This window comes from Anser brachyrhynchus (assembly GCF_964034855.1).
Source record: "Anser brachyrhynchus genome assembly, chromosome: 20".
NCBI lineage: Eukaryota > Metazoa > Chordata > Aves > Anseriformes > Anatidae > Anser > Anser brachyrhynchus.
The window spans coordinates 4,957,192-4,984,028 of record NC_137713.1 but is presented as its reverse complement, the minus strand read 5'-3'; the positions used below and the strand labels follow the sequence as shown (position 1 = coordinate 4,984,028).

The 26,837-nt window shown below is 53.4% G+C and overlaps 1 protein-coding gene across 1 annotated transcript; it reads left to right on the top strand.

Moving 5' to 3' along the window:
• The first annotated feature begins 326 nt into the window (after positions 1 to 326).
• On the top strand, positions 327 to 26,713 carry CPD (carboxypeptidase D). Its single transcript, XM_080563257.1, has 21 exons — positions 327 to 1,114; positions 3,057 to 3,304; positions 10,711 to 10,853; positions 11,605 to 11,774; positions 12,368 to 12,735; positions 13,157 to 13,348; positions 14,188 to 14,355; positions 15,558 to 15,667; positions 16,118 to 16,220; positions 16,651 to 16,793; positions 17,386 to 17,555; positions 18,098 to 18,409; positions 19,698 to 19,893; positions 20,173 to 20,308; positions 21,127 to 21,276; positions 21,710 to 21,805; positions 21,895 to 21,959; positions 22,137 to 22,268; positions 22,658 to 22,843; positions 23,158 to 23,257; positions 23,782 to 26,713. The coding sequence occupies exons 1-21, from the start codon at positions 396 to 398 to the stop codon at positions 24,006 to 24,008; spliced, it is 4,134 nt and encodes a 1,377-aa protein (XP_080419383.1). The 5' UTR covers positions 327 to 395; the 3' UTR covers positions 24,009 to 26,713.
• Positions 26,714 to 26,837: the final 124 nt, after the last annotated feature.

Here is a 26,837-nt window from a genome sequence, read left to right as displayed (position 1 = left end):
CAGCACACGGCGCGGGGGGCACCGCTGGGCGCTGGGGCAGGGCCGGCCGGCCACATGCGGGGCCTTTTGGGCGGCCCGAAGGCTGCAGGGCCCCCCCAGACCCCCCCCAAGCCCTCCCCGCTCCCCCCCCTCCGGCTCCTCCCGCAAGGGGGCGCCGCGGAGCCGCCGGGCGCCCCGCCCCCTCGCCGTGACGCTGCTCTCCCCTCCGCCCCTCATTGGCCAAGCTCCCCGCTCCCCCACCCCTCCGGCCCCAGCGGCGGCCTCTCATTGGCCGCGGGGGGGCGGAGCGACAGCACCGAGGCCCCGCCCCCTCCTCCTCCTCCACCTCCTCCTCCCGGCTCCGGAGCCGGGGCTGAGGTCGGGGCCGGGCCGGGCCGGGCGGCGGCGGCGGGGCCATGGCGGGCGCGGCGCGGGGGCTCGGCCGGGCGCTGCTGTGGGCGTCCTTCTCCGTGTGCCTGCTGCCGGACCCTGCCGGCGCCGCTCACATCAAGAAGGCGGAGGCGGCGGCGGCGGCGGCCGGCGGGGAGCTGCGCTACCTGCACGCGGCCGAGCTGGGCCAGGCGCTGCGGGAGCTGGCGGCCGAGGCCCCCCCGGGGCTGGCCCGGCTCTTCAGCATCGGCCGCTCGGTGGAAGGGAGGCCGCTGTGGGTGCTGCGCCTGACGGCCGGGCTGCCCGAGGCCCGGCAGGACGAGGAGAAGGAGGAGGAGGAGGAGGAGGAGGGGGATGAAGCCGGCGGGGAGGCCCTGCCCGGCCGGCCGCAGGTGAAGCTGGTGGGGAACATGCACGGGGACGAGCCCCTGGCCCGGCCGCTGCTGCTGCGCCTGGCCCGGGAGCTGGTGCGGGGCTGGGCCGCCGGGGACGAGCGGCTCGGCCGCCTGCTCAACACCACCGACGTGTACCTGCTGCCCAGCCTCAACCCCGACGGCTTCGAGCGCGCCCGCGAGGGCGACTGCGGCGGAGGAGGAGGAGGCGGCGAAGGGGCGGCGGGGGGCCGGGAGAACAGCCGCGGCCGGGACCTCAACCGCAGCTTCCCCGACCAGTTCGGGACCGCCCAGCCCGACCTGGAGCCCGTGCCCGAGGTGCGCGCCCTCATCGCCTGGATGCGGCGCAACAAGTGAGTGCGGCCCGGCCTCCTCCCGGAGGGAACCCCCCCGGCCTCTCCTCGGGCGGCCTCCGGACCTCCAGGAAGGGCAGAGCCCCCCGGCTGCATGGCCCGCAGGGTGCTGCCCCTGCCCTGTGCCCGCCTGCCTGGGCTCAGCCTCTGTGGCCCCCTGCATCGCCAGCCTCGGCCGGGGGCTGCTGCTCGCCCGCTTTTCTCCAGCCTGGCTGAGCTGCGGGTGCCCCCGCTGCCCCCTTCGTGCCTCCCTGCCTGCCTGGAGGAAGGGGGCGAGGGCTGGGAGGCTGCTGAGCTGGGGAGGCAGAACTGTGGAGGCTGGCCCGGCAGGCTTCAGGCCTGGGCAGCCCCGCAGGGCTGGGTGCTGGCACCGCGCTCGCTCAGCAGGCATTGTTGGGTGCCGTGTCCGAGCCACGAAGCGCAGCGTGCACGGTTGTGCCGAGAAAGCCAGAGCGTGAGTGCGGTCAGCTGGGAGCAGTGCGCTGCAACAGGCTCTGCGCCCGCCCCAAAAAAGGGACAGAGAAAAACCGAGCGTGGTGTGCTGGGGGCTGTTGGCCGGGTCTAAAGGAGATGTGCAGTGTTCGGCATTGTACAGCATGTGCTCGATTGTGGGGAGCAAAGGTTTGTCTGAAGAATTATCTTTATTGAAACTTAGCAGGTGGCAGCACCCATTGGAGTTGTTGCTTTAGAAGAACTTGTGAACTGCACCAGCAACTTGCCTGTCCTAAGGATCTGTTAGGACAGCTCTCGGGCACCAGTGTGCGCTAGGAGCCCTCCAGATTTGGTTCAGTTCAGAATTAGTTACAAGAGAAACCTTGCACGTTTTTAGTGTCCCTTTGAAAATACCTTGTGCTGTCTCTATTCAATGATTTTGCAAGTGCTTGAGGTGAGATTTTCATGTAAGCCAGGCCAAAACATGAAGAAAGCCGCGCTTTGTGCGTCCCCCTGCCTGGCAGCACCAGGTATTGCCCTTCCACTTGTTACGCTAAGGTAGCCACTGATACTGAAGGGAATGAGTAAACAGAACTGTTTGATTTTAAAAAAAAAGAGATAGTGTTGCAATTCACGTGTCCTTTTTAAGCAAGGCAAAGGTATCGGTCATGTTGGCTCTGCTCAGAAACTGAATCATGTTTGGCTGAAAGAGGGGTAAAGCTCTTTTTGCCTTGATGCTGTATTTGGTGAAAAGAGGGAGAATAGAGACAATTACTCCTTTAATTTTGAGTGCCCGTGATCGAATTAAGGCGCGATGTAGGGCATGCCATGCTGTTGTACTTTCTGACTGAAGATTTTAACAGCTCTGTCACTCGTCCAGATTTTATTTATGCAAGTCAGTTCTGTTGTGCGTATCAGGCACTGCTCAGAGCTCGGCGAGGCGCTGTGCGCATCGCACTGTGTCTGTCACGGAGTTTGAGGACTTTGTCTTAGGCTGGGGGAAGAAACTTGCTTCATCTCCAGTAATGCCAGATGTCGGTTTGGGGAACGAATAAACCAGTCCTGACAGTTGGTTTATTGCAAAAATCTGCTGACGTCCCCGACGTGCTCCCACTTGGACATTGTTCAGATGCTCCAACAATCCTCTGTGCTGAGTTGGAGGCTGGCGTTGAAGTGAGGGGCTCTGTCTCCCGGAACAGTTTATCTTTTTGTCAAACAGTGGCCTCGGGGCTGGAGGAGCGCGTATCTGTAACGTAACCTTGGTGTAGCTGCAGCTCAGCAGGAGTTCTCCCCGCGCAGAAGGGTCTGAGTGGTTCCTCTTCCAAAACTTGCTGCTGGGCAGCTCTTCCCGTGGGTCCTTTTCATCTGCTTGATCCCAAAGGGGGGTTTGGAGGCTGCGAAGAGCTCGGTTTGGGTGGGAAGGCAGCAGGACGTCTGGTTGGAGGGCTGTAGCTGGCTTCTCGCTCGGTGTCGCAGTGACAACTCCATTCCTTCTCCTTCCCAACCCCAGGTTTCTGCTCTCTGGCAATCTTCACGGTGGCTCGGTGGTTGCAAGCTATCCCTACGATGACTCCCCCACGCACAGGCCCACGGGAGTCTACAGTAAATCAGCTGATGACGAAGTGTTCAAATATTTGGCAAAAGCTTACGCCTCACATCACCCCATCATGAGGACCGGCAAACCAAACTGCCCCGGCGAGGAGGGAGAGACCTTCCAAGACGGCATCACGAACGGCGCCCAGTGGTACGACGTAGAAGGTAAGCTGTGCCGGTGAATCGCTCTCGCTGTCGGCTTGGGTCACGCCACAGAGCCTTAGAAACGGCTTCGTGCTTCCACTGAGAAGTGATATCCAAAACCGTGCTGATTATCAGCGAGGCAAGGAGGGTAGGTGAGGGGGTATTTTTAGCTTGGGATGTGTTCCAGCAGCTTGAAACGCCGTGAAGTGGCAACGCAGGCGCACCGGCGAGTGTTTGGTGAATCGCAGTTTGGGAGACGTTTGTAGGAAATAGATCCCTGCAAACTGGAGGGGCTCTTCCTGACCCCGCTCGGTGCTGGAGTTACCCTGTGCGGAGGAGGCTTCGTTTAACGAATGAGCTGTCATAAGATCTCAAGACAGTCAGTAAATTTTCATGATGATACAGGAAAGGGGAAACTGTTGCCAACACACTGCAAATCCAAACAGCATTAAACTGAAACCAATGTCAGTCTTCTGCGAGGTTTTTTTTAACCTTTAAACTTGCTATTTTGTAAATGATTTATAAAATAGCCTGCTGTAAAACCGTAGAATGATGTAAATGCGTGTGCTAACCTAGCTCCTCTGCCTGGAAGTGGGGCGAGGAACTTGTCTGTGAAATGCTCCGCTGTCAGAGCTGTGCGGGGGGAGACAAGCAGCACGGGCAGTGTTTGCCCCTCCTTGCAGCAGGACCTAGAAGGGATCCCAAATCCAGTCTGCTGAGGCTCCCAGCAGAGCTCCTGCTCTCTCCACTGGGCAGCGGCGCTGGGAGATGATGTGAGGAGAGCGAATTACCTCCAGTACCAGCAGGCCGCTTCTGCGTGGAAGTGGCTGGGCTGCTCTGTGTGCGTTGGTTTTGCTGCTGCTGAGATTTAAAGGCCGGTTTGTAGTGAGATGCTCTCGTGGAAAAGACTCCGTGAGCTAGCGGGAAGAGAAATCTTGGCTGCGTCAGTAGAAGAAGTTTCACCATTTCCATGCCCCCTCAGTGGAAGTTGTACAATTGCGGACTCACCAGCCAGCGAGGCAACCTCTGGTGAGGACAAAGCAAAAATCTTGCGTAATTGATATGGAGAAGTTGCACTGCTTTGCTGTGTCTGGGCTGCTCCGCTTTCCCTCCTGCTAGGGCTGAGGGAGAATGGCAGGAGCGCTGAGCAAGCAGAGAAATCAAGCGTGGTTTATCCCTGACAGCTTACCGCCTAACGAATTCTGGAAGGATGGTGTCTTTCCAAGACATGGGTTTCAGAGCTGAGTCATCTGTCAGCCCTGACTCCGTGTTCCTTGGGAAGCGAGGAGCGCGCTCCGTTACCGGGCCTGAGCACATGGCAGCCGAGCTGGAAGAGGAAGTCCTTACTTCAGCAGCGGCTGAATCACTCCTGAAGATTTCACTGTTCAAACAAGACGCAGCGTTCAAACAAGATAGCTATTAGCGAGAAAGGAAAAAGCGCGTCTCCTTCCCTCCGCCCTGCCGGGCACACTGCTGCTGGTGTTTTACTGGCTCAAGGTTCACTTTGCTTCTGTGGAAAGTCCGGCGCGAGGAAGGTTTGTGCAATCTCGTGCATCTGCTTACGACGGAACAGGATATCCTGGATGATCTGTGCCGCCTTGTTTGCCGATAACAACAGCCACCAGAACGTCTCAGCCGATAGGGTTTCCAGCTGCAGCTCCGAGGGGGTTTCGCCTCTTCGCCAAACTGGGACAAGTGTGGTGTACTGGGAGCTTGTTCAAGAGCTTTCGGCCTCTGCTCCCCTGCCCGCAGAGCGAGTAGCACTTCTCACCGCAACGTTCACTTGTTCGTCCTCCTGCTCGAGTGTGAAACGCCCGCTGGTGCCAGCCTGCCCTGGGGAGGTGTGCTGGCGGCTGCCGCGAGCCTCTCGGGCTGCTTTTGTCTCGTCAGCTGGTGGGAGCTGAGCTTTGCTGCCTTCCTCCCGCAGGAAGCGGCAAGGTGTGAGCCGGAGACCGCTTTGCTCTGTGCTGCCGGCGCTGCGGTTTGCACCCTGTGCGATAGCCTCCAGCTTTCAGCCTCTGCGGAAACAAACCCTCGGGCTGTGACAAACCACAGCCTCGGTCTCGGTCCTGTCGGTACGGGGGGTTCACAGGCAGAGATTACAGAGAAAGCGTGCTGACACTAATCCGGAACGGAGTATTGCTGAGGTTGGCACCTGTGCTGTCTCTCCCCCAGGCCGTAATTTACATCTAGCTGCTGTTAGGAGGGTGCTGGCAGCCCTCGGAGCACGTCCCAGGCTGAAGCGTGACCCGCAGGAGCTGAGATCCAGGGAAGGAGCACGGGTGAACGAACAGCACAGAGGCCAGGGCGTGTGTTTGGGTGCTGTGTGAAATTCCTGGGTCGCTTCGGGGTTTTAGGCATTAACGGTTATTTTGGGCAGTGGATAGAGAGTCAGTTGTACGCAGACCGAGAGGCCTTCCCCGGTGACCGCAGAAATTCAATCTGCAGTGAAATGAGGGTGGGGAAGTCCCGGTGCCCTTGCGGGAGCTTTCGGGGCGGGCTGAGCTCTGAGTGACAACCAGAGCCCGTGGGGAGAGGTGCAGGGCAAGCGCCTGTGGCTCGCAGATCAGGTCGTGCCAGGAAAGACTGTAGGCTCCACGTGAACTACAGCCAGCGAAAACGAAGAAACGAGAACAAAATGTTTCAAACAGGTGGAAATTTTCCTGCCACGTTTTATCGCGTGAAATCAGACGTGCCGGAAAACCCAACTGCTGCCGGCTTCGTTGTCCTGGAGCCACCGGTTCGGGCCGGCGCCGCTGCCAGACCCCATTAACTTCCATTTGGGTTTGCAAACAACCTCTCGCGTGTATCAGGCTGAGGTGGCAATGCGAAACCATCGGAGTCATTCTTAAGGTCAAGTGTTCACAGGGAAGTGTGGCTCCCTGCCACACAGCCCAGTTTGGCTCCTGCGTTCCAGCTGCTGCCGATAAGCACGCCCGTGCTGGGGACGCTGCTCGGAGGCTATCTCGGCGGTGCACGCTCTCGCTCTTCCTTCCTTTTAACCTCCAGCGTGTTTAACCACTGAGTGGCCGGTTCAGATCAAGAAAGTAATCGGGAATTTGGGCTGGTTTATGATCCGGGTGGTGCTTAGTGCAAGAAGAAAGGCCAGCTGTACGGAAGAGGCCATGAATTTAAAAAACAAAACACCTGTGGGATGGACACGTTTGCCTTTATTTCCTAAAGAGCCCAATTCAGAGGGCGAAGTCAGCGTAACATTGAAGAGGGCATTTTGTGGGCAGCCTTGGGAGGCCTTCCCTTTACTTGCAGTCCCTTCCTAAACCATATTTCCCTTGCTGGTTTGAATCTCTGTGCCCAGGTGTTTGCGGTGTTCCTGGTGTCTCCCAGAAGGAATTTCTGGACATGGGAGTGCAGGATCCATGTGCATCCCCTACCTTGTGTTTGTGCCGTGGTTTCTAGCCCCGCTTCGGCTTCCCAGCAGCTTTTGGTGGCATCGGTCAGAGCGGTTAAAATGAGAACGGGGGGGTGCTTGTGGCAGCACTGCTGCGGGCTCTGGTTCCTGGGCATGGCGGAAGGCAACTGCGCAGTGTGAGCGGTGGTAGATATCAGTCGTGGTTTTCTGGGATGTGCACAGCAAGCTGCCCTTGTGTCTTCATGAAATTCCTCCTGTTAATTTTTCTTGAGACGAATATTGGCTTGATGATTCAGGGGCCTGATGCCTCTCCTCACATCTCCCACGAGCCGCCAGGCAGCGCTGCAGGTGCTGCTGTGCTGCAGCTCCTGGGCTGACCTGGGAAGACGCTGCCCTCCTTCCTGAGAGCCCCGGGAGGCTGCGGGGCTGTGCTGGGCTGTGTCGTGCAGCTGCTGGAGCTGCAGGCTGGGACCTCACCTCCTCTGAGTTTTAATGGCTGCAGACTACTGGACCAAAACCTTCCGCCTTTTTGGGGCTGCTGCTGATTGCTTACGCTGCTCCCGTGCTTTGAGACAATCGGTTCTGTGCCAGGGTAAGCAACTTGTGCTGTGTTTTCAATCACGTTTCTAGCTTGCTTTATGCCATCTGCTCTCTCCGCAGAGCCGACAGGAGCCTCTCTCTGCTGTGACTTAGCTCCGGGTCTCTTATCTGCTCATGTCTGCTCCAGCGGCAGCTGGAATTAGAGAGGTTTTGCACGGCGCACTTTGAAAATGGAGGCCTTCCAGGCTGGCCCGAAAGGCTTCTCCTGGCATCTGGTGTATTTATGGTATCTGGAGCTCTGGGATTGACTCGAGAGCAGCATTCTCCCGCCTGTCTGCCTGCTGTGGGGCTTGGCATGGAGCAGAGGCATGCCTGGCAGCGTGAACTGTGCAGGTCTGGGATCCTTGCTGAAGTGCAGTCCTGTTGCTTGAGGTGTGGGACAGAGCAGGGGAGAGGTTTGTTCTGGGCAGGACCCATCCTGCGCTGGGAGCGAGGGGTCAGCCCCGGTCCGGGAGCTGAAGTTTTACAAGGGCTAAAAGACACCCTGTGATTAAAAAAAAAAAAAAAAAAAAGTGGAATAAATATAAGGAATTATCCAAGGTAACACCCGAACAGGTAGAATGTAAACACTTCGGTCTGACAGCCTCTACCCTGGGTGTGCCTTTCCTGCTCAGTTCCTTGAGCCTAGAGCTCTGCTCCTGCTGGGCCCTGTACAGGTCTCTGTACGCCTCCAGATCTCCTGCCCAGCCCGGAGAGGCTGTGCAGCTGGGATTTGGAAAAATACGTAATTCCATATGCTGTAAAAATAACCGTCCTGCTCCGCAATGGGGCCGTGTGAAGGCCAAATATGTGCAGTGGATGCAGTCCAAATTTTCGAGCATGTATTGGACTACTTTCTCCAAGAGACGGTTTTACCAAAATTGATGTACCAAGCTCTAATTTAGTCCGTTGCTGCTCTATTATGGGTGAGCATCTGTCCTAAATTTACTTGAATGGCAGTCGAAGCACTAAATATGCTGCTTAATGGCTCTGGTTTATGTATGGATGTTTTCAAATGCATTAGCGTCCTGCTAGGAGCAGATGGCTGCAGGCTGGCAAATTGTTTCACTCTGCGTGGCGTTTACTGGCGAGAGAGCAGCCTGCTGTGGACTACTTTTCTGAGCCTGGTAATAGGAGCCGAGTAAAACTGAGTACGTATCGGATTCACAGCCCTTGTTTCTCTAACCTCTTGGACTGAGCTCCAGAATTGTGAAGTCCTCAGACGCTCTCCGGCCCCTCGTGCAGGACAGAGAAGTCCCTTTCCCGACTGAATCTCAGCCTGTGCACAAAGTGCAGTGCTCTCTTTGCGCTGGACATTTGATTTGCTATGATAAAAGCCTCGTGTTCCCTTACCAGCAGGCTCGCAGGAGAACCGAGAGGAACTGGGGTGTCTTTGGTCCGGCTCCGTCCCTCGGAGGCCCCCGGGGGTCTGCTCTGCGGTGCCCAGCTCTGCGCTGCTTGTCTCTGTGTCACCGGGCTGCCGTGGGGCTGTTTAACTCAGAAGAGCCGTCCCTGCCCTTTTGCATAGTGAGTGCTCCTGGCCACCGCGCTTACTGGGAGGCTGCTGTGCTTGGGAAGTGCTGCTGAGAGCTTTTCCTGGCCGTGCGTTATCCCAGCCCCTGCGAATGCCAGGGCGTGTGTTTGCATTGCTGCATCGATCCGGTTAACCGGCCAGCACCCTGGAGGGTCCCTCCTTTGTCATGGAGCTTGTGAATGATTAGGAAGCTGTTCAGACAAAGCGGTGAGGTTATTTAGCGTAGCACCCGTGTAGTTCTTTGGGCAAAACAAAGCCTGGGAGTACTAGGTGTGCATTTTTTACAGACTTGCCCGCTGGGATCCCGCAGGCTGGTGGCATGACCCAGGCTGCTTTCTGGTTTCCTTCCTTCTGAAGTTCCTAGCTGGCAGCAGGCTTCTGCAGGGCAAGCACGTAGCTGTTGTGTGGCAGGTGGCCTTGGGAGTGCCAGTTTGGCTTCCTCTTCTGATCCAGAAGAGAGCTGGGCCCCTCTGGGCTGCTCCTTGGCCGTGGTGGGAGCCGTGGGCTGCAGTGGGGAGGGCTCTGGGCTGCGTGGTCCTAGGGCTGCTGGGCGCGTGGGATGGAGCCAGCTGGGCAGCGGTGGCCGAGGCTGTGGCATGCCAGCCTGCCCGTGGTGTGGCCGTACAAGGTTGTGTGACCCAGAGGATGTAATCGGTATGCGTAAACTTGGAACCGTGTGCCTTTTCCATGTGGGCACAGCCGCCCGATTTGCTGTGGGAATGGTCCTCTTGTGTGGCTGCAGTCACGTGCCGGGGTTTGTCGGGGTGACTCTGGAACCTGTTCCACAGGCTTGCGGTGGTTTTCACTATCGAAAGCTCCCAGGAATGTTTAGAGGGTTGAATATTTGCAGTCTTCAGCAGCGTGCTGGAGTCCGAGCTCCAGATCGTGGGTGCTGATACCCAGGGACCTGGAGTCCTGCTGGTGCGTGATTCATCCCTGCTCACAAAACGGATTCGTTTGCTGAGGGCTGAACGTAACCTTCAGTAAATGAGGGCATGGCACTTGGTAGGACAAGGTGACATTTTTTATTTGCAGCAGTACCTGTGGTTTCCCTGAAAGGCAAGAATAAGCAGGTAAGGTTAATACTGTGAAACAGCTCTGTGCACTCCTGTTTTCTGGTACTCTTAGCAGCAAGCTATCAAGCTGCCCCCAGGTGCTGCAACGTTACTTAAATTACTGGAGACGGCTGCCTTCAGGAGGAAATGGGGCAGGAGGTTGGTGACATGGCTCCAGAGCTCGGGGAAGAGGTGGACAAGTCTGCGTCCTGGTCTGCTCATGCAGGACCTGGCTGTTGCAGGGCCACGGCAGTCCTCAGAGGTGAGGGAAGGTGTCGCTGCCCTCCCAGATCCACAGGACAGTTTGCTGAAGGGGACTTGCGGCTGTTCGCTGCGTGCTGTCACCCAGGGCCTCTGTCAGACTCTCTGCAAGTGCTGCTCTAAATAGCAAGCAAACGGAGATCCTCAGAGACAGAGCTGGAGGAAAAGACCAGGCTGAGGAAGCAGAGAAAGGGAAGTATTTCTTTCATCTCGCCTCTAGTTTTGCTAAGAGTTTTTGGGAGAACAGTTGTGTGGTCCTTGAACGTGATTTCTGGGAAATCCAGATAATACGAAGGTAATGTCTGGCAGATGTCTTTGCCGTGGAATGAACCCACAAAGTGCTGAGCTGCTGAGTTCAGCTGGCAGCAGTAAGACGAAGGGATGGTCTACAGCTGATCTGAATGGCCCAGTGTAGTGGTTACTGGGAGAAAGAGAGCTCTGTCTGCCCCAGCGCAGGCTTTCAGCAGGATCTGATCTGACTTTTCTGCTTAGGTTGTTCGCTCTGGGGCTCCGGCAGCAGCTCGGTGAGATGCCCTAGAGGGCTGAACGACAGGCAGAATGTGGGTCCTGCGGGGGGATGGATGTCTGTGCATTGCTCTCGTGACGTGTCTCTGCCTAACTTCCTCAGGTGGGATGCAGGACTACAACTACGTGTGGGCCAACTGCTTCGAGATCACCTTGGAGCTGTCCTGCTGCAAATACCCGCCGACCTCCGAGCTTCAGCAGGAGTGGGAAAACAACCGGGAGTCTCTCCTTACTTTCATTGAGAAGGTAGTGGGGGCTGAGACGGAGTGTGGGGGCTACATCTGTGAAAGCTCTGCGTCCCCGGCGGGCTGAGAGCACTGCGTTCGGATGCTCTGGTAGCTTAGCTCGCTGCCTGCAGTAACACAGCTGCTGCAGTTGCTGTGTGGAGGTCAGAGGCTACAAAGCTGCTGTTTATCTCTGTGGTTCTGCCACAGTTCCCACATCCTCAGCGACAGCAGAGCTCCTCTGAGAGGGGCCTCGTGGGGCGCAGTGGGATGCAGAGAGGCTGAGAAATGCAGGTGTTGCTACGTAATGCAGAGTACCTGTATGGCCTCAGTGCCTTCAGTCTCAGGTCTCCAAAAGCACCAAGCCACGCAGCTGAGACCCTGTCTCACAGATCCGTCTTCCAGGCTTTTTTCCACATGCCCACGTGTGGGTTGGGTAGGGGACAGTTTAGGCTGGGAAGGGAGGCAGCTGCGCTTCGTCCCTCAGCATGGCCTGCAACCCTGCTGTGTTCACACTATTCTGTGCCCATGCCGATGAATGAGAGGATTTGCTAGGGAGGATCAGTTCTGAAAAGCTGCTGCCTTCCCAGTGCATGCTGAAATTCCCGTCCTTGCTGTCTGGCCAAGCACTGTCTGAACCTTGGGCTTGTCTCTGCTTGGCAGCTGTCCTGCTCTGCTCTTTTGGGGATGGGAGGGAAGGGGATTGCGGGGTGAGGATGCGGTTGCACTGATGTTTCGTGTCTTCAGCCAGGCCCTTGTGTTGTTTTCCTCAGGTCCACATCGGTGTGAAAGGCTTTGTCAGGGATGCGATCACCGGGGCTGGCTTGGAGAACGCGACCATTGTCGTTGCCGGCATCGCTCATAACATCACGGCGGGCAAATTTGGTGACTACCACCGACTGCTCGTGCCTGGGACCTACAACGTGACCGCAGTTGTGATGGGGTAACGTCTCTGTGGCAGCCAGTGTCTGCACTGCAGACTGCTTTTCTTACTTTACGTGATTTCTTCCCCAGGAGCGTCTTGTGTGTGTTTAGGGGGCTTGGCTGGAAGCTGCAGCAGTAAAGGACTCTGTGATGGGTTAGAGCTGCAGCTGTGTTTATTCACCCCATGCCCTGCTGCAGTGGGGAGCTGCTGGGTGCACAGCACTTCTGTCACCTTTGTTTGACTGCTTATATCGACCTCGTCTTACTTCTGGGCAAAAGGAGAGAAAGGAGTAGGGTCGCCCCAGTAAGAGTCTGCGTTGTCTCAAGTCTGGGTGTAAACGTGTCCCTTGCAGCTAGCTACCCCTGTGATGCACCCGTGGCTTCTTCCCCATAAACAGGAACTTGTGCCTCTGACGCAGCAAGGGCAGCAGCATAGCTGGGTCTGGTGGCAGTGGGATGAGCCCCATCGGCTTGTTTGCTGTTCAATCTCTCCCCTAGTCCAACATCCCAGTGTGTTCAGGCTGGGAGGAAGAAGCTGGAGAGCGTGGAGTGGAGGTTAAGAGGCTGCAGAGCCTCCTTGCTGAAGCCAGCTCTTTTTTTTTCCCCCCACAGTTACGCGCCAGTGACCAAAGAGAACGTTGAGGTGAAGGAGGGAGATGCAACAGTAGTGGATTTCTCCTTGCAGCCAACCGTGGTGGCACCAGACCCTAACCTCACGCAGTTCACCGCAACGCCTGCTCCTCTCTCCACCGTCACGCCCTCTGTTGCGCAGGCAGAGCCCCCGGGCACAACCTCTCTCCACCGAGCAGTCCAACCCGTGGACTTTCGCCACCATCACTTCTCGGACATGGAGATCTTCCTGCGGCGGTACGCCAACGAGTACCCCAGCATCACCCGCCTCTACTCTGTGGGCAAGTCGGTGGAGCTGCGGGAGCTCTACGTCATGGAGATCTCAGACAACCCCGGCGTCCATGAAGCAGGTAACGCTGCTGCAAATTCTCTCTAGCAAGGCACAAATGCAAGCGACAGACCCTTGGCTTTGGGGTGTGGGAAGGGCAGGAAGGGACGTAGAGCTGGCATCTGTCTGAAGAGAAACTGAGTTCCTCCTCACAGTGTGCTTTTTCAGAAGACCAGGCGCAGCGGGTGGCACTGCTGTGAGTTAAGGAGCATTCCTGGGGACATCTGCATTGGTGGTGGGGCTCTGGGAACAGAAGGACCAAGGGTTCTCCCTGCAGCAGTGTTTGTCCTTTTTGGTGGTGTGATTGCAGAAGGGTATGTTTAAAGTAAATGCCCCCTAGCCTGCAGAAAGGCCTGAGAGTGCAATGCTCAGGGTGATGAAACGTCTCCAAGCGTTACTGTGGTGGTTATAATTGTCTCTTTGGCGTGGCTGTTTGTCTGCAGGTGAGCCAGAGTTCAAGTATATTGGTAACATGCATGGGAATGAAGTTGTGGGGCGAGAGCTGCTCCTGAACCTCATCGAGTACCTCTGCAAGAACTTCGGCACGGATCCTGAAGTGACTGACTTGGTCCGGAGCACGCGGATCCACATCATGCCGTCCATGAACCCAGACGGCTACGAGAAGTCCCAGGAAGGTAGTGCTGCCTGCGCTGAAACACCTGGGGGGTTTTAGCTCTGAGAACAAGAGTTGGGGCTCATGGTACTTCTGAGAAACCTTGCTGGAGAAGTGCTTTCTGCCCAGGGAGGACGGGAAGGGACTTGGGGTGTGCTGTGGAATGAGTGGGCAGACCCCGCGTCGCAGGAAGTGGGTGGTTGGCTGCTTCTTGAAGTGGTCGGAAAGAGCTCTTCCGCTTCAGCAATGCTGTGTGCTACCCCTGTTTGGGTCCCCTTATGGTTTGTGGCTATCCCAAGGGTTATTAAAAATAAAGGCATTCCTTTGACACAGCTCATACTTGCTGTGCTTTGGTCCATGCTCTTAGTAACATGTGATGTGGGAGCCAGGCAGTCTGCAGAGCACTTGTCCAAGGATAACACAGACTTTTATCATGATGTTGAAATTGGCAAAAACATTCAGGGAAGTTCTTAAAACTGCATGGCTTGTGCAGACTGATAGAACAAAGGCTGTCCAGAACAGTTTTCTGGAATTAGAGCTCTACGTGGGTTTAACAAAGAACTTGTCCAGCTGGTTTGAGAAGGTGAGCTCTGAGGTTTCTGTGGTCGTGACACCCAGCTGCTGGGATTGTTCGTGGTTCGCTGCCTTCCTGCTAGCTGTGGCCTGGACACCTTCGGGCACTCTCACTGGGGGAAAGTGTGGGTGTCCTGTCACTGTGGGCTGCAGGAAGCCAGCACTGTTGTGCTCTCTGCTGGTTTTTGCTAATTGATAGTGTGAAGATCTTCAGCAATAGGACACAGCCTCCACAGTGAAGGGGGAACTTGTATGGGGCACCAGGCTGAACGTGTGTTTCATTTTCAGGAGACAGAGGAGGCACCGTTGGCAGAAATAACAGCAACAACTATGACCTGAACCGGAACTTCCCAGATCAGTTCTTCCAGGTGACAGACCCTCCGCAGCCAGAAACGCTCGCTGTCATGAGCTGGTTGAAGACTTACCCATTCGTGCTCTCAGCAAACCTGCATGGAGGTACGTCAGCCAGCCAGGCTGCTTCCTCAGCACTGAGGTTTGAGGGATGGGGTTTGCAGAGAGATCCCCACTGCAATCGAGGCATGAACAGAGCAGGTCGAGCAGAGAGCTCGCAGTCCTAAGTGTAATTGAAGTGGCAGGAGCAAAGGCAGTCAGGTTCCTGCACCAGGGATGAGGCCATTTCCAAAGGACCTATAGAAAAAAAAAGAGTAAACCAAATCTACTGTTAGTAGGTTGGAGTTCACACTGCTGGAAGCTGGATCAGAAGCTGGGAACAGGCTGAAAGCCGTGTCCCCGAGCATGTTTGTAGGGAGCTGAAGAGGCTGCTGGGAGGATCAGCCCCGCTTCTCTGAAGGGAGCACGTGCCCTGGGCAGTAGCTCGCACACTGCCTGCTAAGGGATGGGGCAGGTGGGATGGGCTTTCCTGTCAGCAGCTGGTTCTGTGAATGTGGTAATGCTGTGGCTGCTAGAGGCTTTGTAGTACTTATAAATTGAAGGGAAGGAGATGTAATCCTGAGGCTTCCCTGTCTTGAATTGCGTGGCGGAGCTATGAAATTTGCTGTAATTTAATTATCTTTTTAGAGTGATCTAAATTAAGTGTCTGTCTTACAGCTTACTCCCTAATTCCCCAGACGGTTTGTTGTAGCTGTGGTAACTTGCAGGTGCTTGCTTTGTGCTAGCACGTCTCATTTTGTCGTGCAGAGGTACCCTGCGTGGGTAAGAGCTGGCAGTTCTCCAGCAGCGGTGGTGTCTGGGTTCCCACAGTACCGTTAGTACAGCTTGCCTAGGAAAAGCCAGAGATGTCATAATCTGCTTGCCGTAAATTCCGGAAGGCTGAAAAGCTACAGCAGTTGGGCCAAGGGCGCTGTGTGTGTTTTAAGAAATGTATTCCTTTGCTTTCTCTCCTCTGTGAAAGGGATTATTAGGAGGTTGTGCTCATCCCCCCTGCATGTAAGAGCCAAAGCTTTGATGTGTCGTGGCTGGGGCTCACCTTCCTTGTTGGGTGTGGTCTTATCTTTTCCTGTGCTTTTGTTGTCTCTTCTGTCCACTGGTGTTAATGCTACGTGTTTAATGCCAAGTCTTGAGAAACAGGAGACTTGGTCCCTGGCACTCTTCAGAGGAAAAGAAAAACTTATCCTCTTAGGCTGAGGGAATCAGATGAAAAGCATGCAAGTTCAAGTCAAATCTTGTCTCCCCTGCAGGTTCTCTGGTGGTTAATTACCCCTTTGATGACGATGAACAAGGAATAGCCATATACAGTAAATCCCCAGACGATGCTGTGTTTCAGCAGCTGGCACTTTCCTACTCCAAGGTAAAGCTCTAATGGGAAAACAGCTCATCCTGCTAGGGTAATTCCTGATGCTGTCATGAGCCCTTTGAGCAGGCACCCACATGTGCAGACTCCTCGGGTCACAGCAGAAGGGTCCTGTGGGACGCTCTCTTTCCATGCGTGGATGGCCAGTGTGCTCTGCCTGCAGGCACTGTAGGAGAGCTCTGTGCAGACACGGGGCCCATAGCGGTGGGTTACACACACACGTGTGCTGAAGGGTGCTAGAAAATGCTGTATGTGCACCAGGAGGAGAGTGAGGATGTCTGAGTTGTGTTTGGGTGTGGGACAGTCTGCTGGTGCTGCAGCTGTACAAATGCACACCTGCTTGAAAGCTCTGTTTGGTAACACTGAGCGTGTGACTAATGTTGGGACAGAAGTGCCAGTGGCTGTAGAGTACAGGCTGAGCTCCACGTGTCACGTCTTTTGTTTCAGGAAAACAAAAAGATGTATCAGGGAAGCCCCTGTAAGGATATGTACCCCACAGAGTACTTCCCACATGGCATCACAAACGGGGCCCAGTGGTACAACGTTCCAGGTAAAGTCAACCTTAAGTCTCTCGTTTATCTCCAAGTTAATGCGTGTGCAGCTTAAAGAATTTAGTTTCATCAATCACAAACTCTGCGTTGGTCAGTCCAGATTGTGGGAATTTGGGTTTCTTTTGTAACCTCTTAAATAATGTACCCAGATTAAATCATTCTGGAGGGAAGGAATTTATAGTGTAGTATTTCTGGCTAGCCAGCAGTATGAAAGGCATTTACAAGAAGGCTGGTTATCAGTCTGCTATTTTGACATCCCCTTGAAGGATGAATCTTGCCCTGTGTAAAAGCCTTTTCACTTCAGTATAAAGTGCATGCTGTTAGATACTAGAGAAAGATGAAATACTGATTTTTAATCTTTTTTTGAGCTGTGGTACAACTCTGCCTTCAGGAGACCTTGTCAAAACTTTTCTTGCATTCCTGTTGTAGGTGGGATGCAGGACTGGAATTACTTAAATACAAACTGCTTTGAAGTGACCATTGAGCTGGGCTGTGTGAAATACCCAAAAGCGGAGGAGCTGCCGAAGTACTGGGAGCAGAACCGTAGATCTCTCCTCCAGTTCATTAAACAGGTGAGCCAATTTGATGCCCAAGCACATGCGTGAGCTGCCTCTTGGGGTCTGGATTGGACATGCCAGAATAAACGGGTTGGTCTGTACACTGAGGCAAGTGCTGCTTCCTGGCCAGACTAGGTCCCTGCTCCACAGAAATCCTTCCCATCCAAGCACGCCTCGATTCCCCCTCTCCCTTCCTCAACATACCAAAAAAATCTGTATGGAAACAGCAGCCAGGTGATGCAGGTGTGAGCACTTTATTTAGCAATACCTCCCTTCTCCCTAGGCTAGTGGCCCTTACGTGCCATTTCCAGCTGGGTCACGGCTGGTGGTAGTGCTGTGCACCTGGGGCATGCAAACAAAGGCGTGGAGCAGAGCGTACTGTGGTGGCATCATGAGCCAAACAATTGCCCATTGTACTCAGGTGATCTTTGTCCATGCCAGCTGCTGGCGGGCTTAACCTGAGCCCTCTTGGGACATGCTGCTCCTCTGGAAACGCGGAGCCTCCCGGGGAGCTGGGGGGGTCTGGGTGTCAGCGCTCCCGCCGTGGCGTGTGGGGTGGGGGCAGAGCGAGGGCTGGCTCTGAGCAGGGCTCCGGGTCTGTGCTCAGGTTCACCGCGGCATCTGGGGATTTGTGCTGGATGCCACGGACGGAAGGGGCATTCTCAACGCCACCATCAGCGTTGCCGACATCAACCACCCCGTGACCACCTACAAGGACGGAGACTACTGGCGCCTCTTGGTCCAGGGGACGTACAAAGTCACAGCATCTGCCCGAGGGTGAGCATGTCTCTGCACAGGGAACAAACAGTTGCACGATTGCCACAGCGCACTCCTGATTTTTCCCAGTCAAGAGTTAACAAAATCGTGCTACTCTGGTGTCAGGGACTGTTAATCTGGTGACAGTGCAGAGTACAGATCTTCCCTTGTTTGGAGGTGGTGCGGTGAAGTAGTTGATAACCTGATGTCTTGAGGGGAAATTCTCATGCAGGCAGCTGCCCGCAGAAATTACTTCAACAGCTGCCAAAACCTTGTTGCTCTTTGGGTTAAAGCTGCCTGACTTCTTGTCCTGCCAGTCTGCCACGTAACCCTGCAACACCTGAGCCAAAAGCAGCTCAGTGCCATGCAGGGCTCTGAGCTGCTCCCTGTCCTCCTGCCATTTCTCTGTCCCTTTTGAAGTGTTCTTGCTGCTTGCTTTTATGCTGCTTGCTTCTTTTGGCTAGAGAGCAGTCCCACGTTGAGTGCCTAGTCAGGAAGGGGGATGGCTTGGTGTGTGAAGCTTCGGCCCCTGACATCTCCTTGTGCCTTCTCTTCCTGGGCAGGTATGATCCAGTCACTAAGACCGTGGAAGTCGACAGCAAAGGTGGGGTGCAGGTCAACTTCACTCTTTCACGGACAGATGCCAAAGCGGAAGAGGGGAAGGTGCCGGTCCTGAACACCCCAGACACCAGCGACCCCAACGAGAAGGAGTTTGAGACTCTGATCAAGGATCTGTCTGCTGAAAACGGCCTGGAGCGCCTCCTGCTTGCCTCGTCGGGGAAAGTCTCTCCTTACCGATACCGCCCCTACAAGGACCTCTCTGAGTTCCTCCGAGGCCTCTATCTGAACTACCCGCACATCACAAATCTCACCAGGTGAAAACTCAAAGCAGCAACGCTCAGCTCCTCCCTGAGCAGCAGCAGTCTGTGGCAGGGAAGTAGTGAAATAATGAGCTGTGAGCGCAGTGCAGAGGTGGGGAGCTTGTTTCTGCCCGTCCCTGTGGTGCCTGAGTTCAGAGGAGCCCCGTGCGTAAGGGCATGGTGGCAGATCATGGGCTACAGGGACCTGCAGACCACATCCCTGTGTTTTTTCCTGAGACCTCATTTTACTGACAAACCCAGGGTGCTGTCAGCTACCCAGCTGCCTGGGACTGGTGATATTCCCAGCATTGATACCCCAGGTATCTGCAAACAGTTGTTTCATGTTTTCTATTTCCTCCCTTTTCCAAATCCTTTATGACATCTACCCTGCTAAAGAGTTCCCAGCAAAAGCGTTCAAATTTGGCTTACAAGCCTTAGAATTAGAGTATCTTGAGTTGGAAGGGGCCCATGAGGATCATCAAATCCAATGGCTTTTTAAACTATCTGCCTTCAGATTTTAATTAATAGCATGAGATGTTTGAGTTAATGTGCTCTGAGCCAAGGTCTCTGCCCCCCTGCAGGTGACCAGCTGTCTCTTGTCCTCTGCTCACCTTTGTGACCTGCAGCACTTACCCTCTGTCAGTGTTAAAAGGCATAAATCCGGTCTCTTTGTCCCCGGGACCCTGATTGCTTGTTGTCACCAGGCACAATGTGCTCATGTGCTGTCCCTGCTGGTGCCAAGGCTGCCTTTCTGCTCTGTAGCCTCTATTGTCCTTCCAGTTGCATCAGCCCCGATTGTGTTCCCTGCTTTGCCTGCATTTAGTTTGCTAACTTAAAGGCACGACTGTAGCAACGACTTCTACTGGAAATAGGCCTGCTTTTGTCCTTGAAACTGGGCGCTTTCTAAATTAGTTTGATGTCCAGATGTATCTTGCACTGACTGGGGAGAGGGGAGGAAAAACAAAACAGAAGGAAAAAAACAAACACGCAGGAAGCACAGAGGCATTTAGCTGTTCTACATTTAGAGTGATGTTGTAGGCTATATAGAGAAATATGGAGCATTGGGTGTCCTGTTCACCTCTACCTGGGTGCTTTTTCACACAGATGTTTGTGTTCAGACTGATGTTCACAGTGGATGTGGTTCGGTGCTGCTGCAAATCTTCTTTTTGTGATGTGGCTGAGTTTTGTGTGTCACTTGTGGTCTAGGCAGCAGTTCCTTTCCGCACCGGCACTTCTCGTAAGGCCAGGCCAGGGGAGCAGCTCTGTTTCTGAGCTGACGCTCTGGTTTCTCATCTCTTGGCAGCCTGGGTCAGAGTGTTGAGTTCCGTCAGATCTGGTCCCTTGAGATCTCCAACAAGCCCAACCAGTCCGAGCCTGAGGAGCCCAAGATCCGCTTCGTTGCTGGTATTCATGGAAACGCCCCCGTCGGTACGGAGCTGCTCCTGGCACTGGCAGAATTTCTTTGCATGAACTACAAGAAGAACGCTGCTGTTACAAAGGTGAGGAGCTGATGTGAGGGGATGATGGTCTTGGCACCCTCCAATTATATCCTGAGAAGACAGTGCTCATCGAGAGAGACCTGTCCCATTAATACTGGCTTGCAGGTTGCAGTGGTCCCATGCACAAAGGGGAGGCCTTGTGAGATCCATGGGGCCAGTGGGAACCGCTGAAATCAATATAAGCAGCTGTTCCTAGGATAAGAGCGAGGTAAATGAGGTGTAGAGAAAACGAGGCCCACTAATTGTACTTTATGTGCTGTTTCCCTCTGCTTTTTTCAGCTGATTGACCGAACGCGGATTGTGATTGTGCCTTCCCTGAATCCAGATGGACGTGAGATAGCGCAGGAGAGAGGCTGCACCTCGAAGATAGGCCACACGAATGCTCATGGCAGAGATCTGGACACAGACTTCACAAGTAAAGCAAACTAACTAACGCAAGCTGATGTGTGGTGTCCCTGTAGAAATGCAGGCTGCGCTAGAAACCTGCTAGCCTCTGTAGGGTTGGGTGTAGTCATTTGGTTACAGGGTCTGCCTGTAAAAAGAGCAGCATTCCCGCCTCAGAGCTGAAGCAGCGCAGCTGCTGGGAAGCTTCCAAAGCTTGAATACTCCTTACAGATGATAACTGTCAGTCCTTTATTTGAAAAGGACTTGATGAAGCAGAGTTGTTTAGGAATAGTCCAGAGATCAGACAATACTTAATATTTTTTCCTGTTAGTTGATTTCTTTCAACCCTAAATTTCTGAAAAACGTTCTCTACTCATGCTCCCTGGGAACATTGTCCTTTTTTCACGCTCTTATGGTTTCTATTTAACTGCATGGTGTATCTGCAGAGCTCTGTATTAATGCTATCCCCACCCTTCCTGGAAAGGAAGTGTTCTCTCTGGCCAGGTTTGGCTGGGATCATCCCCCAAGTACTTTCTTCCAATAGTGGCAGTTCAGTGACAGTAAAAGAAAGTAAACACCCATGAAACACCCTCTGTATCACAAAAGTAAATAGCTTGGGGAAATAGTGATGTATTATTTGTTTAGCTTTGCAGATGAATTCCACCCTTGGGTAGTGTGGACTAGGTGCTTTACTTAATGTTTCAGGTGCAATCTGCTGAAATCTAACAAATATATTTAAAGTAAGCAGCAGACAATTTCAGCCATAAACAAAGTAAATGCTTCTGGCCTCTGAAATAGCAGGAGAAACTGTTGTTAATTCCCTTTTCTATTTCTTGTTTTCATTTCCAGGCAATTACTCCTGGTACTCAGGGACACGAGAGCCTGAGACCAAAGCCATCATAGAGAACTTGATACTGAAACAGGATTTCAGCCTCTCTGTTGCACTAGATGGTGGATCTCTGCTTGTCACTTACCCGTTTGATAAGCCGGCACAGACAGGTATGACTGACTCCTCCAGGGTCTTGCATGCGCAGCTAGCCTCTGGCTAGCCACATGACTGCACGGTGTAAGAGCTTGTCCTCTTGGTGTTCTCCCACTGGTGGTATCCTGTAGCCTCCCTTTGTGTTCAGCCCTTTATTTCTAGAGAATAACTGAAAGTCTGTAAAACAAAGCTGAAAATCCTCACAGGATTCAGCTAGGGATTGAAAAATTTATTATTATTTCCATTTTTACAACAGTATATCAGCTTTTCCTTTGCCAAAACCAATATAAGGCCTGCTTATGTTACCACCACTCAATGTCAGAGGATATCCAGAATCCCCCAGAAACGACGTGTGTGACTGTTTAATACAGGATCGTGGGGTTAGAATAAGAATCTGTTCTCCCAGTGAATAGGAGTCGCACTCCCAATGTCTCACCTTTCTGTTTGTAGTGGAGAACAAAGAAACACTGAAGCATTTGGCATCTGTGTATGCAAACAACCATCCATTGATGCATTTGGGCCAGCCAGGCTGTCCAAATAAGTCAGGTATGTTTGGTTCAATCCTTTAACCCCCTGCTTGTGCAGTACTCTTCTAGGAGCAGATATGTCTGATAGCTGTATTCTTGCTCTCACAGATGAGAATATTCCTGGGGGTGTGATCCGTGGCTCTGAATGGCACAGTCACCTGGGAAGTATGAAGGTAATTTGTCACAGCACACCGCTTGCCATCGTTGCAGATACAGCTTTAAATGAGCATTAAAAAGCATATTTGTTCTGTCTGGGCAAAGCTTAGCCACCTCTAACTGCACTTTGGAAAACTTAAGTACCACCTTCGTTAATTGTGTGGGATTTTTCTTTTATTTGTTTTTCTCTCCAGGATTTCAGTGTTACGTTTGGTCATTGTCCTGAGATCACAGTTTATACCAGCTGCTGCTACTTCCCCAGCGCAGGGCAGCTCCCTGGCTTGTGGGCAGACCACAGGAAGTCCCTGCTTAGCATGCTCGTGGAGGTGAGCCACCGTCCGGGGGAAGAAATTCTGGCAAGGATTGAAGGCAGTGGGATGGGTGAGGAAGGGGAGAGGAAGAGAGCGGTGTGGAGATTGCTTGTGTTTTTATTGGTGCCTTGTTAATTAGAGACTAATGTAGGCTGAATGAGGAATGGATTGAAAAGAGGCATCAAGTGACCAGGAAATGTGTTGACATGGAAGTTAAACTGCTGTGTTGTTTTGCCTTCTAGTGGGCTGAGTAGTGCTTACAATATTGTGCAGTCTTATTTCTTAAGGGGGAGGGCGTTAGGAAAGCCCTATATTTTGAGGGGAAGAATAAGGTCCTGTTTTAGGTAACAAATAGGCCATACTCTTGGATCTGAACGTGAAGCATTTGAAACGCTTTATTTCAGGTTCACAAGGGAGTCCACGGATTTGTCCAGGACAAGAGTGGCAAGGCAATTTCTAAAGCTACCATTGTCCTTAATGAAGGCTTGAGGGTCTATAGTAAAGAAGGTGGCTATTTCCATGTGCTCTTGGCTCCTGGTTTGCATAACATCAATGCTATAGCTGACGGGTACCAACAGAAGCATATGAAGGTATGTGCCTTGATCAGAGATCTTCTCTCCCCTCCCTGTCCTGTGAGGACACTGCTCATACTTGGGCTCTGCCTCGTTGGCTGTGTTTAGCTGCTGGTTGTGTGCCCACGTTAGCTGTTATACCTTGTTATAACAGATGGAGAAGAATTTCCCAGCATGGCAGAATTGTTTTGGGCAGTAGCCTTTCCTTACATCACACTTGCCTTTGACATCTGCCTGATTTTCCCTGATTGTCAAATACCTCTTTTCTCTGGCCACCTAACAGAGACGTAAGCTCTGAGATGCTCTGAATTCTCACATCTCTCTCTCTGCAGGTCTTGGTACGCCACGATGCACCCAGCTCTGTGTTCATTGTATTTGACATGGAAAACAGGATATTTGGTCTGCCTCGGGAGCTGGTCGTAACTGTTGCAGGTAAAGTTCCAGTCACAGCCTCGAGCCGTGCCTTCTGGGCTGGTTCATCCTGATGATCACCCTTCTCTTTTCACTGAACTGGAAAGTCACCTCCTGCTTTCCCTTCTGAACATAAGCTTGTCCTCGCAGACTGGTCCAACATCCCTTGGATCTAGTGGTGCTGGGCTAGCAGATGGGAGGGAGGGAGGGAGGGAGGGGAGAGTATTGCTGGGGCCTGAAAGGGGCTTGAGATGACTGGAATGGGGAGAGCCTGATTGTGCATATAGCTGGGACCTAGCAGATCTTGGATCTTCCCCAAGTTTTTTTTGAGTGGTGTGACGCTTGGTAAGCACTAAGGGATTTTTAGTGCTCGGAAAGCACCTCTCTTGCATGCTTTGTCTTTACTGTGTCCATGCTCCTTGCTCCTGGGCCACAGAAGTGAGGAAAATGGCTGTATTTTGTAGGAGGGAAGAGAGATTCTGAGAAACGTGGAATCTTCTTGGGTGAGGAACGTGGAATTAACTTCAGTGCCCTCTCTCTGGCAGGTGCAAGTATGTCTGCTCTGGTCCTCACTGCCTGTATCATCTGGTGCGTCTGCTCAATCAAGTCCAACAGACACAAAGACGGCTTCCACCGCCTCCGGCAGCACCACGACGATTATGAGGATGAAATCCGCATGATGTCCACTGGCTCAAAGAAATCCCTTTTGAGCCACGAATTCCAGGATGAAACAGACACTGAAGAAGAAACATTATACTCCAGCAAACACTGACACCTCCCAGACAGGAAAGGAGGTTCCCATGGACCAGCCCCAGTGGGAGGGGGGGGATGATCCCTGTGGTTCAGTTTTGAAACATTAACTTGCAGGATTGTGTCCTTCAGAAACGTGGGTGGCAGCTCCTGACTTCCCTCTGCTGTTTGCTCTGTTTCTACGTACGTGCAAATCAGTGGGTGTTAGGGGCTGTGTTTGGGTTAAGGACAAGGCTTATGATTTTAGGTCAAGGTTTGGATGTTTTCACATCACATTGTTCGAAAGGTAACTTAACAGGGTGGCCAGCAGAGTTCCCAGCACTTCCCCAGCATCTCAACACAGTGAGCAGATGGTGGGGAAGTGCCCCAAGACCTGCATGGGGTCATAGTTGCAACACTCCAAAGTGGTTTCTCTACCTGTTTTGATTTCATTTTTCTTACTCTGTACGTGGTGGAAGCCAGATCCATCACTGACTCCACGTTCAGCAGAGCACCCCTTGGAAATAGACTGCACCTGGTTCTCAGCTGCTCCCTTGGAGCTTTTCCCCACCTTGAGATGCTGTGGCCTGCTCTTCTCTGCAGTGGTTGTGGAGCTTCTCTATTGCATTGCTAGTTCCAAGCAGGGTCTTGGCATGCTGAAATCTGGGGGAGATGACATCCATTCTTGACGTGAACTGGAGAAAGGAGCTAAATGTCAGAGCTTCAGTGAACTCTGACCAAGTTCAACAGCTTGCCAGCTCTGAAGAACTGCTGTTCCTGACTTCTGGGGAAGAAATTCTGTCCCCGTCACCCCTGGTTGCTTCTTATTTGTGTGGACTTGGCTTTTGGAGTCTCACCTTAGTGTTACAGCAGCACAGTGTCTGAAAGCGCAACTGGAGATTATTCTAAGCAAATGGATAAAACTGATTGTGGTGGATGCTGTAGAAAATTACTAGTAATTGACTCCACTTTTGCTCAAGTCCACCTCTGTTCAGGTGGAAACAGTGAAACCTGGCCACTGCTTTGAGCCTTACTGGAACAGCAGAGAGTGGCCATAGGGGAGCCTGTGGCCCAACTTGTCATTGTCCAGCTAATACCATTTAGTGATCAGAGTGCTTTGAACACCTCTCGTCAAGCTCTGGCAATGGCAGGCATCAAATTAGCCTGCTGGCCTGGCTCTGTTGTGCTGCTCCAGCGTCCCTGAAGTGTGTAGCAAGAGCTCCACCTGCTTGTGTGTCTGCAGTGTCTGCTGCTGCGGGGGCCTGGTGCAAGGCATGAGGAAGGGCTGAAGAGCAGTGCTGAAGAAGGGAAAAGCAGCCAAATTCTGTTCTGTAGCACTTGGCAAGAAGGTGGGAAGAGGAGCTGCACTGTGCATCCTCAAGATGTGCTGGATTTGTGGGGAATAGAAGGGATGCCCAGAAGGGCAGGATGCCTGAAACATGATTTCCAAAGCCTTTATCTATAAGTTTCTGAAATTCTTGTGCTTTCTGGGCAGAAGTTTGGGGTTAGAATATAGGCACTTATTTTCTTGCTGCTGGTTCTTTTTTTATTTTTAATTTTTTTTCCTCTGGGGTGCAGGAGCCAAGCACTGCAGCACCGCCTTGGACATACACTTTGCCCTGATTTGATTCTCTTCTCCAGCAGCCCAGGGAGCTCTGTTCGTGAACCTGCACGGGGTATCTCCGGAGTGTGTTTGCACCCAAATGTATGACGGGGTCTCCTCTGGAGGAGCAGAGCAGCAGCTTCCCTATCAGAGGCTGCTGGGCCTTATCTCGTAAGGACCCCTGCTTGTGGTCAATTCCCCTCCAGAACCGTGTCTGTGGCCTCGCTGATCGTCTCGGCAGCTGGCTGCTGGTTTTGTGCAGCTACCTGGAAGGATGAGGATAGCGCTTGGACAGCAGCATACCTTCTTCCCTCTTTCAGGGGCTGTTATGGGGCAAGAAGCATGTTCTGAGATGGGTCTGGGGCGGTGGGCTGGGATGAGGCTGAGCATTTGCCATGCTCCTGTCCCACATCACTGCTGTGAAGGAGTCCCTCGCTGTCTCTGTTCTGCCTGGTCCCATCTCCCAGCGGTCTGGTCCTGGGCTGTGACTTTTCCCCAGGTACTGGGCTGTGGCACACCAGCAGTAATGCTGCCAAATCTCCAACCTTTTTCTGCTTCTGCGGGCTCTAACAAGAGCCGCGGTTGGGTTTTATATTAAAGTTGATTTTTCAAATGGCTCTGAGAGCTCTGTTTGGGGCAGCGTTTTCTCCGGCAGCAGGCGATGGACGGAGCTGGCCTTACATCGTCCCACTAGCAATAAGTCTCGTCAGGACTGGGTGTGCGCGAGCTCCCCGGGGGAGTGTGGTCGGTGCCTCTTTTAAAGCTGAGTGGGGTTGGGTCGTTTTGTAAAGGGGAGCTTTTCCTAGGCCGTGGGCCCCGCCAGGGTGCGTAGCTCTTACTGGCGGCGGGGCAGGAGGAGCCCCTGCAGCCTCCCTATTGCCCTCTGTCCGTCTGTCTGTCCGTCCGAGGGCGAGGAGCTGCTTCCCCACACCTGTCACCTGTGCCTTTGGTGTTCATTTGTTTGCACGAGGGCCTCAGCGTGGCCATTCCCTGGAGCAGAAGCCGCCCTGTGAGGCGAGGCTGCGCAGCTGCCTAGAGCAGGGCCTCTTCCTCGTTTATTTTTTTGTTGTGTGTGTTTGTTTTTTTTTTTTTTAAACCTGTATACTGAGCTCCAATAATCTGTATAAAACCTATTTTGACGCCCAGCAGCGTCCTCTCGTTCTTCCTTTGCCTCAAAACGACCGTGAAGGGGGGGGGGGGGGAGAAGAAGCTGGGGCTTGGGGGACAGGGCAGGGGGCTGGGGGAGAGGCTGGGGCCTGACGGGGGTCG

What these genes read in the sequence shown, in the direction of transcription:
- CPD (XM_080563257.1), top strand. Translation starts at nt 396, where the DNA reads ATGGCGGGCGCGGCGCGGGGGCTCGGCCGGGCGCTGCTGTGGGCGTCC. An exon ending in TCCTTACTTTCATTGAGAAG is followed by an intron (nt 10,854 to 11,604) that starts GTAGTGGGGGCT and finishes TGTTTTCCTCAG; the next exon opens with GTCCACATCGGTGTGAAAGG. An exon ending in GTCACCTGGGAAGTATGAAG is followed by an intron (nt 21,960 to 22,136) that starts GTAATTTGTCAC and finishes TTTTCTCTCCAG; the next exon opens with GATTTCAGTGTTACGTTTGG.